We start from the raw sequence: 12,215 nt of genomic DNA on the forward strand, positions 1-12,215 counted from the left end.
CAAGCTTCCCACAATAAATTGGGTGAATTTTGGCCAGTTCCTCCTGACAGAGCTGGTGTAACTGAGTCAGGTTTGTAGGCTTCCTTGCTCGCACACACTTTTTCAGTTCTGCCAAAAACAATTATATGGGATTGAGGTCAGGGCTTTGTGATGACCACTCCAATACCTTGACTTTGTTGTCCTTAAGCCATTTTGCCACAACTTTGGAAGTATGCTTGGGGTCATTGTCCATTTGGAAGACCCATTTACGACCAAGCTTCAACTTCCTGACTGATGTCTTGAAATTTTGTTTCAATATATCCACATAATTTCCCTACCTCATGATGCCATCTATTTTGTGAAGTGCACCAGTCCCTCCTGCAGCAAAGCACCCCCACAATATGATGCTGCCACCCCCATGCTTCACGGTTGGGATGGTGTTCTTCGGCTTGCAAGCATCCATCCCCCTTTTTCCTCCAAACATAATGATGGTCATCATGGCCAAACAGTTATATTTTGTTTCATCAGACCAGAGGACATTTCTCCAAAAAGTATGACCTTTGTCCCCATGACTTTGTCTCCTTGCTGAGCGGCCTTTCATGTTATGTTGATATAGGACTTGTTTTACGGTGGATATAGATTATTTTGTACCGGTTTCCACAAGGTCCTTTGCTGTTGTTCTGGGATTGATTTTGCACTTTTCGCACCAAAGTACGTACCTCTCTAGGAGCCAGAACGCATCTCCTTCCTGAGCGGTATGACAGCTGCGTGGTCCCATGGTGTTTATACTTGCATACTATTGTTCGTACAGATGAATGTGGTACCTTCACGTGTTTGGAAATTGCTCCCAACGATGAACCAGACTTGTGGAGGTCTACAAATTTCTTTCTGAGGTCTTGGCTGATTTCTTTTGATTTTCCCATGATGTCAAGCAAAGAGGCACTGAGTTTGAAGGTAGGCCTTGAAATACATCCACAGGTACACCTCCACTTGACTCAAATTATGTCAATCAGAAGTTTCTAAAGCCATGACATAATTTTCTGGAATTTTCCAAGCTTTTTAAAGGCACAGTCAACTTAGTGTATGTAAACTTCTGACCCACTGGAATTGTGATACAGTAAATTATAAGTGAAATAATCTGTCTGTAAACAATTGTTGGAAAAATGACTTGTGTCATGCACAAAGTAGATGTCCTAACCGACTTTCCAGAACTATAGCTTGTTGACAAGAAATGATTGGAGTGTTTGAAAAACAAGTTTTAATGACTCCAACCTAAGTGTATGTAAACTTCCGACTTCAAATGTAGATCCTTCAAACATCCCCAAACAGGGAAACAGATCCTAATTAAAGGTGTTATCACATGCTCCGCTAAGGCAGTTTTTTATCTTATAACTTGTCCTTGTGGTAAAAATGATGTCGGTAAAACAAAGTGTGAATTGAAAGTACAAATCTAGGAGCATCGTAGCACCATTAGGTGCAAAAACTCAACTTCTCCAGTTGCGGCCCACTTTTTAGAAGCAAACCACTCGATTTCGTCCCTACGCTATATCGGCATCTAACATGTCACCCTCCCTAGGAGAGGGGGCGACTTCGAGAATTTGTTGTTAAACCCGCCTGGATCTTTAATTTAAAGACCCTTGCTCCCTTCCGTCTCAACGTAGACTTTAAATCTGAAGCCATTCTTGTGATTATTATGATTGTTTGTAGGCCTCTTGCCAAATTGTATCTACGATCGTATGCTATCCATTCATGTTTTTGGTATGTTATTTTTATATCTGAGAAATAACCAATAATATCAGGCCACACCCGGCCATGATTACAGACACCTGTGTGTGTCCTTTGACACTATATAAACTAGTCACCCCGCAGTGTTTGCCATTATACCCTGATGAAGACAGCTTGTCTGTCGAATCGTTGGATATTAGGTTATTCAATTATTGCATCTGAGCTCCTAGAGTGTGCGGCTCTCCTTTAATTTTTCAAGTGTTCTACTCCGCTAGCCAGCACCTCGCCTAAATAGATGTGTGAGTCAACATGGGCCAGCATCCCTATGGAACGCTTTCAAACACCTTGTAGAGTCCGTGCAACAATTCCAAAGATTTACTGAGTTACAGTTCATATAAGGAAATCAGTCAATTGAAATAAATTCATCAGGCCTTAGTCTATGGATTCCACATGATTGGGAATACAGATTTGCATCAAAAAAACTTTTTTTAAAAGGTATCTGGTGTGACCACCATTTGCCTCATGGACTGCAACATATCTCCCTCGCATAGAGTTAATCAGGCTGTTGATTGTGGTGTATGGAATGTTTTCCCAGTCCTCTTCAATGGCTCTGCGAAGTTGCTAGATATGGGCTAGAACTGGAACACGCTGTCATACACATCAATCCATAGCTTCCCAAACATGCTCAAAAGGTGACATGTCTGGTGAATATACAGGCCATAGAAGAACTGGGACATTTTCAGCTTTCAGGAATTGCGTACAGATCCTTGTGACATGCTAAAACATGAGGTGATGGCGGTGGATGAATGGCATGAATGGGCCTAAGGATCTCTTCACGGTATCACTGTGCATTCAAATGGCCATTGATAAAATGCAATTGTGTTCGTTGTCTGTAGGTTTTGCCTGCCCATACGATAACCCCACCGCCACCATGGGACACTCTGTTCACAACACTGACATTAGCAAACCGCTCACCCACACACTGCTATACAACGCTGTCTGCCATCTGCCCGGTACAGTTGAAACCATGATTCTCCAGTGTGCCAGTGGCTTATCGAAGGTGAACATTTGCCCACTGAAGTCGGTTACAATGCCGAACTGCAGTCAGGTCAAGACTCTGGTGAGAACGACGAGCACGCAGATGAGCTTCCCTGAGACGTTTCTGACAGTTTGTGAAATTCTTCAATTGCGCAAACCCACAGTTTCATCAGCTGCCCGGGTGGCTGGTCTCAGACGATCCCGCAGATGAAGAAGCCGGATGTGGAGGTCCTGGACTGGCATGGTTAAAGGTGTTCTGCGGTTGTGAGGCCGGTTGGATGTACACTACTGTTCAAAAGTTTGGGGTCACTGAGAAATATCCTTATTTTTTAAAGAAAAGCACATTTTTGTGTACTTGTCCTCTTGCTCAGTTGTACACCGGGTCCACCCACTCCTCTTTCTATTCTGGTAAGAGCCAGTTTACGCTGTTCTGTGATGGGAGTAGCACACAGCGTTGTACGAGATCTTCCATTTCTTGGCAATTTCTCGCATGGAATAGACTTCATTTCTTTGAACAAGAATAGGCTGACGATTTCAGAAGAAAGTTCTTTGTTTCTAGTCATTGTGAGCCTGTAATCGAACCCACAAATGCTGATGCTCCAGATAGACAACTAGTCTAAAGAAGGCCAGTTTGATTGCTTCTTTAATCATGACAACAGTTTTCAGCTGTACTAACATAAATTCAAAATGGTTTTCTAATGAACAATTAGCCTTTTTAAATGATAAACTTGGATTAGCTAACACAACGTTCCATTGGAACACAGGAGGGATGGTTGCTGATAATGTGCCTCTGTACGCCTATGTAGATATTCCATTAAAAATCTGCCGTTTACAGCTACAATAGTCATTTACAACATTAACAATGTCTACACTGTATTTCTGATCAATTTAATGTTATTTTATTTTAATGGACCAAAAAATGGATGTTCTTTGAAAAACAAGGACATTTCTAAGGGACCCAAACTTTTGAACAGTAGTGTACTGGCAAATTCTCTAAAACAACATTGGATGCGGCTTAAGGTAGAGAAATTAACATTCAAGTCTCTGACAACAGCGCTGGTGGACATTCCTGCAGTCAGCATGCCAATTGGATGCTCTCTCAAAACTTGAGGCATCTGTGGCATTGTGTTGTATGACAAAACTCCACATTTTAGAGTGGCTTTTTATTGTACCCAGCACAAGGTGCACCTGTGTAATGATCATGCTCTTTAATCAGCTTCTTGATATGCCACACCTGTCAGGTGGATGGATTATATTGGTAAAGGAGAAATGTTCACTAAGAGGGATGTAAACACATTTTAGCAAAATATTTGACATCAACTTTTTGTGCATATGGAAAATGTCTGGGATCTATATTTCACCTGATGAAACATGGGACCAACACTTTACATGTTGCGTTTATATTTTTGTTCAGTATATATATCAACACTGCTCATACATATACTAACTAATTAAAGTTAAAGTTGTGAAATGTGAGACATTTTGCATCATGTGATGTTTCTTTCATCAGTGCATAAAAATAATAAAGATAAAAAATTTACTTTTATTATATTATATCTTCATTTATTTATTTTTCCTTGGTCCTGACCGCAATAAGTCCATATAAAGAGACTGTGGCTTTACCAACAAAATAAATATTACAATTGGAATCAGTAATGCTGAAACTGCCACATCCATTTGCAAAGAAATTAACAAAGAAATTACTTCATACAATAGGTTAGGTTTAGGTTTATATCCCTCTGATATCATTGCACATCATTGCATGTACAATAGAAGAGCAGAGTGTGTAATGCACAGGTTTTCACCACCATGCTGGATGCTCTTCTCCTCCGTTTCCTAAACACTAACAAATGTGCCTTGGGGCTTTGTGTCCAGGTTATGGGGTTTCACTAAAGTTGTAGCTGTGTGTCTACGTCTTCTGTGATATGGTTCGGTGTGACTACACACAGGGTCATGGCTGTGTTATTGTGTGTGGGGTCATGACTGCGTTACTGTGTGCGGGGTCATGACTGTGTTATTGTGTGTGGGGTCATGACTGCGTTATTGTGTGTGGGGTCATGATTGTGTTATTGTGTGTGGGGTCATGACTGCGTTATTGTGTGTGGGGTCATGACTGCGTTATTATGTGTGGGGTCATGACTGCGTTATTATGTGAGTGTGAGGGGTCATGGCTGTGTTATTATTTGTGGGGTCATGACTGCGTTATTGTGTGAATGTGAGGGTTCATGACTGCGTTATTGTGTGAGTGAGAGGGGTCATGACTGTGTTATTGTGTGAGTGAGAGGGGTCATGACTGTGTTATTGTGTGAGTGAGAGGGCTCATGACTGTGTTATTGTGTGAGTGAGAGGGGTCATGACTGTGTTATTGTGTGAGTGAGAGGGGTCATGACTGTGTTATTGTGTGAGTGAGAGGGGTCATGACTGTGTTATTGTTTGTGGGGTCATGACTGCGTTATTGTGTGAATGTGAGGGTTCATGACTGCGTTATTGTGTGAGTGAGAGGGGTCATGACTGTGTTATTGTGTGAGTGAGAGGGGTCATGACTGTGTTATTGTGTGAGTGTGTGGGGTCATGACTGTGTCATTGTGTGAGTGAGAGGGGTCATGATGACTGCGTGTCATTGTGTTAGTGAGAGGGGTCATGATGACTGCGTGTCATTGTGTCAGTGAGAGGGGTCATGATAACTATGTGTCATTGTGTCAGTGAGAGGGGTCATGACTGTGTGTCATTGTGTGACTACAGTATACAATACACAATATAGTAGAGTGGATGAGAGGCCAGCTAAACACTACAGCTCTGGTGTTGCCATCAATATTTAATGGCGGAGTGAAAAGCCAAACACTGTGTCATTGCCAGCCCGGTGGGCTCACAATTACAGCATGCCGTTTCAGCCCCCCGGATCGGGTTTGCATCCAATTAGTCCTCTACATGTGGTAGGGTTACCACCACCACCCTGGGTCACCAGCTACAACTGGCCCAAGTGGCTCCATACAGAGCGAAGGCTGAGGTGGAAGTGAGGACTGGGATGAGGGCATGGGACAGGCTGGGGGTGAGGGTGATGGTAGGGAGGGGGGGTTTGAGAGTGAGGCGGGGAATAAAAGTGAGGGTGAGGTATAAGGGTGGCAAAGGGTGATGATTAGGGGTGAGCTTGTGTGTGTATGAGAGAGAATGTGAGTGAGTTAGTGAGGTTGATGGATAACAGGTGATAGTGGGAAATGTGGGAGTGAGGGATTAGTGAGGGATGAGGGAGAGTGAAGGACGAGGGTGAGTGAGGGATGAGGGTGAGTGGGGGATGAGGGTGAGTGTATTTTCCTAATCATGTAGGCTACATTTGTCTTTAGGCAGTAAAAACAAATCACCCGCGGAAAACAAATACTGTAGCAAGACCCCTAATGGTTACACATGTCCAGTCATTTTCCAAAGATTGACTCCTTTTTATTCTTGGTCGTGTGAAAAAGGAGACCAGACTATTCTATTCTATTTCAAAAATGTTCCTATCCTTATGTCATTAGGGGTAATATCCAAAGGGGGCAGTTGACATTAGCCTGTCTACTGAGCTTATAACACACCGGGCCTGGTTTTTACTAGCAATTTCAAATTTAAATATTATGATGAGATGATTTTGATGAACATACAAAATATTATTCGTAGAGACTTTTAGAAGACCACCTTTTGGTTAGGCTGAGACATTATTAGTCCAACGGCTCTTGAGAGGATTAGGACCTCAACCTGTTAACGATCATATTTGTTCTAGGGTTGTGACGGATTGCTTTGTAAGACATACTCCAAAGCTTTAGTGTTCGTGTTATGTTTTGTGAAGTCCATCCAAAAAGCAGCAGGGTCATAACACGATGAAACACCACGTTTGCGATGATATCTCACTATTACACAGATAATAATAAAGTTTATCTTAACGAGTCCCAAACTTGCTGCGAACTCTCATGCAACCATTTAGAAATCTACTGTAAATGCATTTTAAATGTATTTCTCTGTTTGCTTCAGACATGCCTCTGATAATAATAATAATAATAATAATAATAATAATGTGTTCTAATAGACTGAAGCAAATAATATTGATTGTCAACTAAAAATAGCATGAAACATGATGTCATCTTCAACAAGGTCGTAAAGGCAATAGTTTGAATAACTTACCGAACTTGCAAGGCGATGGAGCGTAGCCTATGCATAGCCTACCTAGGTTTTTGCTTTGATTTATGAAGCACAATCAAGTGCAACATATTCAGGTAAGATTTACGTCACTGTTTAATAAATCTTACCTATGGTCGTGATCACAGTGATTGCGAAGTAAAATGATCCAGCGAATTTCCACTGTAACCCGGCTTTATGAGGCTTCAGCTGCAACACCACTTCCTCGAGTTCATCGAAGTTGAGTTTAGTGAGATTGTATTTGTTCCTAAGCTCTTGTTTTCTGTCGTACACTTTCTTCTTCTGAGTCGTCTCCTTCTTAGATTCCAAGGCATCGAAGACAGCCGCACCGACTAACAGGTAGATGAACGTGCAAATGATGAGCGCAAGGGTCCTCACGTTTTGTCTCTTCATGGTCAGGGTGAGTAGACGGACTCCAAAATTGTGAAAGCGAATCTTGAGGATGGGGAGCTCGGCTGGTTCATTGCGAGGCTGGCTCTATCAACAGGGACAGTGGCGCGCAGAAAGCTCTCTGATTACTTTATTTGCCCAAGCGCACATTTTCTCTCGGAGCTGTTCGTTTCAGCACCACCCCTTCCAACCGCCCTCCCACCGCGTGCTCGCCTGAATGCGTTCTAAAGTCTGTGCGTATGTATGTACAGTATGTCTGTATGCAGAAGAGAGTGGGAGGGAGGCTACTGTAGACGGCAAGTTTACGGTAATATCACCATTAGCGAAAATAGTGCTGCTGTTGGAAAATGCATTATAAGGAAAAACATATGTGTCACAATTATTCGTTTTATAATTTAGGCTAAGCAATAAGGCAACCCTCTCACATGCAACAAATTAATGCAGAACAGACAGCTAGCTACATGCTACTGAAGCCAATTCCCGCCACCCCAAATATTTATACTCAAAATGTTGACTTATGTATCTCTACATTTGTAGACAGTAGCTCAAAAGTTTTACTTACTTATCAAAACATTTCGAGATAGGTATGGCAAGTCAAAATTGTGAGATACTATCGAGATAGGTAAGTCCAAATTGCAAGATATCGAAAGAAAAATTGCGAGATCCTATATCAAAATGTAATAATACTGACTGGAAATGACAAGATATTAGACCTTACTTTCTTAATTTGTTCCATTGTGTGGTGATTACAGAGGTGGCATCCGAGAGTGGTGGGGGGGAATTTGTTTTCCTGGGACCCAGAGGTTTCCTGATCTGGTAGGCTAACTTAACAAGGTAAAATTCTGGACCCTAGTTGTAGGGTATGACATCATTCAGGGAGTATTCAGATCCCTTGACTTTTTCTACATTTTCTTAAGCTACAGCCATGTAATACCTCATAATGACAAAGCAAAAATGTTTTTTTTTTTTGAAATGTTTGCAAATTTCTATGAAAAAAAAGGTATCCAGACCCTTTACTCAGTACTTTGTTGAAGCACCTTTGGCAGTGATTACAGCCTCAAGTCTTCTTGGGTATGACACTACAAGCTTGGCACACCTGACTTGGGGAGTTTCTCCCATTCTTCTCTGCAGATCCTCTCAAGCTCTGTCAGGTTGGATGTGGAGCGTCGCTGCACAGAGATGTTCGATTGGGTTTAAGTCCGGGCTCTGGCTGGGCCACTCAAGGACATTCAGATACTTGTCTCGAAGCCACTCCTGTGTTGTCTTGGCTGTGTGCTTAGGTTCGTTGTCCTGTTGGAAGTTGAACCTTCGACCCAGTCTGAGGTCCTGAATACTCTGGAGCAGGTTTTCATCAAGGACCTCTCTGTACTTTGCGCAGTTCATCTTTCCCTCGATCCTGACTAGTCTCCCAGTCCCTGCCACTGAAAAACATCCCCACAGCATGATGTTGCCACCCCCATGCATCACTGTAGGGATGGTGCCAGGATTCCTCCAGATGTGACACTTGGCATTCAGGCCAAAGAGTTCAATATTGGTTTCATCAGACCAGAGAATCTTGTGTCTCATGGTCTGAGAAGCCTTTAGGTGCCTTGTGGCAAACTCCAAGTGGGCTCTCATGTTCTTTTTACTGAGGAGTGGCTTCTGTCTGGTCATTCAGTCATAAAGGCCTTGGTGGTGCTGTAGAGATGGTTGTCCTTCTGGAAGGTTCTTTCATCTCCACAGAGGAACTCTAGAGCTCTGTCAGAGTGACCATCAGGTTCTTGGTCATCTCCCTGACCAAGGCCCTTCTCCCACGATAGCTCAGTTTGCCCAGGTGGCCAGCTCTAGGAAGAGTCTTGGTGGTTCCAAATTTGGGGACCTTCAATGCTTCAGACATTTTTTGGTACCCTTCCCCAGATCTGTGCCTCGACACAATCCTGTTTCAGAGCTCTACGGACAATTCCTTCGACCTCATGGCTTGGTTTTTGCTCTGACATGAACTGTCAACTGTGGGACCTTATATAGACAGGTGTGTGCCTTTCCAAATAATTTCCAATCAATAAAATATACCACAGGTGGACTCTAATCAAGGATGATCAATGGAAACAGGATCCACCTGAGCTCAATTTTGAGTCTCATAGCAAAGGGTATGAATACTTATGTATATAAGGTATTTTGGTTTTAAATTTTTAATACATTTGCAAAAATGTCTAAAAACCTGTTTTTGTTTTGTCACTGTGGGGTATTGTAAATTGAGGAAAAACATTTCTTTAATCAATTTTAGAATAAATCTGTAACATAACAAAATATGGAAGAAGTCAAGGGGTCTAAATAACTCAGATTCAGATTGCACTGTATACCAAATTTGTGCTGTGGTTGTTAGCTATGGTTGTTATCAGTATGTTTCAGTTGATAAGACAGAAGCACATATTCATTGTGCACAAGTTGTCAAATCATGAGGCAAATCAGTCTTAACAACCTCTTCTTTTCTGTCAATATTTTATTAAACCAAATCAAGAGTGCTGGGGCAAATGTCAGCTAGCCACATGTTTTGCCTTTGGCCTTGCTGTGAGGATCTCTGCAACATGGACAGATGTAAATCCCCACACAATGCTACAAATGAAAACAACACATCCTGTATGATCTACCATCTCCAAATTTTGAGAAAGTGTCTTGAAATGTTTGGCCTTACGTATCTCGAAATGTCGAGATTGTTACCTGTCAATACTATGGCACCGGAGAAGAAGGCTGACGTTTTACGTGTCCCCAAACGATTGTGTTTTTTATTTTTGTATTTGAGTTGTTGATAACTTGTTTTTTTACTTATTTTGCACAAAATGTTGCCGCTGCCATCTCTTATGAATGAAAAGAACTTCTGGACATCAGGACTGCGATTACTCACCATGGACTGGCAGAATCTTTTTTTTCCTTTAACAAGTCTGATGAACCCGACTCGAATGATATACTGCTTTCTCGGGAACAGGTGCAGATCCCCGTGATTTGCATGAAGAGGAGGCAGAGAAAAAGGTGCCAGAAGGCGGGCTGCCTTCTGAAAATTTGTAGGCGATCGAATAAACCTCCACTTCCTTCCATTCTGCTAGCAAACATGCAATCTTTGGAGAATAAAATAGATGACCTACGCGGAAGATTAAACTACCAACAGGACATTCAAAACTGTAATATCTTATGCTTCACGGAGACGTGGCTGAACGACGACACATTCAACATGCAGCTGGCTGGTTATATGCTGTACCGGCAGGATAGAACAACGGCGTCTGGTAAGACAAGGGGCGGTGGACTATGCATTTTTGTAAATAACAGCTGGTGCACGATATCTAAGGAAGTCTCGAGCTATTGCTTGCCTGAGGTAGAGTATCTCATGATAAGCTGTAGACCACACTATCTACCACCACTCTACTTACCTAGAGAGTTTTCAACTGTATTTTTCGAAGCTGTTTACATCCCACCACAGACTGAGGCTGGCACTATGAAAGCATTGAATGAGATGTTTTCCGCCATAAGCAGACAAGAAAACGCTCACCCAGAAGCGGCGCTCCTAGTAGCCGTCGACTTTAATGCAGGGAAACTTAAATCTGTTTTACCAAATTTCTATTAGCATGTTAAATGTGCAACCAGAGGGAAAAAACTCTGGACCACCTTTACTCCACACACCGAGACGCATACAAAGCTCTCCCTCACCCTCCATTTGGCAAGTCTGACTATAATTCTATCCTCCTAAAGCAGAAAGCACTAGTGACAAGATCAATAAAAAAAAGTGGTCAGATGAAGCAGATGCTAAGCTACAAGACTGTTTTGCTAGCAAAGACTGGAATATGTTTCCGGGATTCCTCCGATGACACTGAGGACTACATCACATCAGTCATTGGCCTCAGCAATAAGTGCACCGATGACTGTATGTACATACCCCAACCAGAAGCCATGGATTACAGGCAACATCCACAATGAGCTAAAGGCTAGAGCTGCCGCTTTCAAGGAGCGGGACTCTAACCCGGACGCTTATAAGAAATCCCACTATGCCCTCAGATGAACCATCATGACTGCACAGCCAGGCACGACTCCAACACCATCATTAGGTTTGCTGTTGACACAACAGTGGTAGGCCTGATCACTGACAACGACAAGACAACCTATAGGGAGGGGGTCAGAGACCTGGCCATGTGGTGCAAGGACAACAACCTCTCCCTCAATGTGATCAAGACAAATTAGTTGATTGTGGACTACAGGAAAAAGAGGACTGGGCACTCCCCCATTCTCATCAACGGGGCTGCAGTGGAGCAGGTTGATAGCTTCAAGTTCCTTGGTGTCCACATCACCAACAAACTAACATGCCCAAGCACACCAAGACGTTCGTGAAGAGGGCACGACAAAACCTATTACCCTCAGGAGACTGAAAAGATTTGGCATGGGTCCTCAGATCCTCAAAAGGTTCTACAGCTGCACCATCGAGAGCATCCTGACGGGTTGCATCACTGCCTGGTATGGCAACTGCACGGCCTCCGACCGCAAGGCACTACAGAGGGTAGTGCGAACGGCCCAGTACATAACTGGGGCCAAGCTTCCTGCCATCCAGGACCTTTATACCAGGCGGTGTCAGAGGAAGGCCCTAAAAATTGTCTAAGACTCCAGCCACCCTAGTCATAGGCTGTTCTCTCTGCTACAGCACAGTAAGCAGTACCGGAGTGCCAAGTCTAAGTCCAAGAGGCTTCTAAACAGTTTCTACCCCCAAGCCATAAGACTCCTGAACATTCAATCAAATGGCTACCCAGACTATTTCCATTCCCCCCCTCCCACTGTTTTACACCGCTGCCACTCTCTGTTGTTACCATCTATGCGTAGTCACTATAACAACTCTACCTAAATGTACATATTACCTCAAATAACCGGTGTTCCCACACATTGACTCTATGCCGATACCT

The 12,215-nt window shown here is 42.9% G+C and overlaps 1 protein-coding gene across 1 annotated transcript in view; it reads right to left on the reverse strand.

The window, feature by feature from the left end:
- Positions 1-7,421, reverse strand: part of kcnk3a (potassium channel, subfamily K, member 3a) — a 58,333-nt gene extending 50,912 nt beyond the window's left edge. The window contains exon 1 of the mRNA XM_035757557.2: positions 7,020-7,421. Coding sequence (XP_035613450.1) covers positions 7,020-7,302 — 283 coding nt within the window. The 5' untranslated portion in view covers positions 7,303-7,421. The remainder of the gene's footprint in view (positions 1-7,019) is intronic.
- Positions 7,422-12,215: the final 4,794 nt, after the last annotated feature.

Source organism: Oncorhynchus keta, chromosome 19 (assembly GCF_023373465.1).
Source record: "Oncorhynchus keta strain PuntledgeMale-10-30-2019 chromosome 19, Oket_V2, whole genome shotgun sequence".
Taxonomy (NCBI): domain Eukaryota; kingdom Metazoa; phylum Chordata; class Actinopteri; order Salmoniformes; family Salmonidae; genus Oncorhynchus; species Oncorhynchus keta.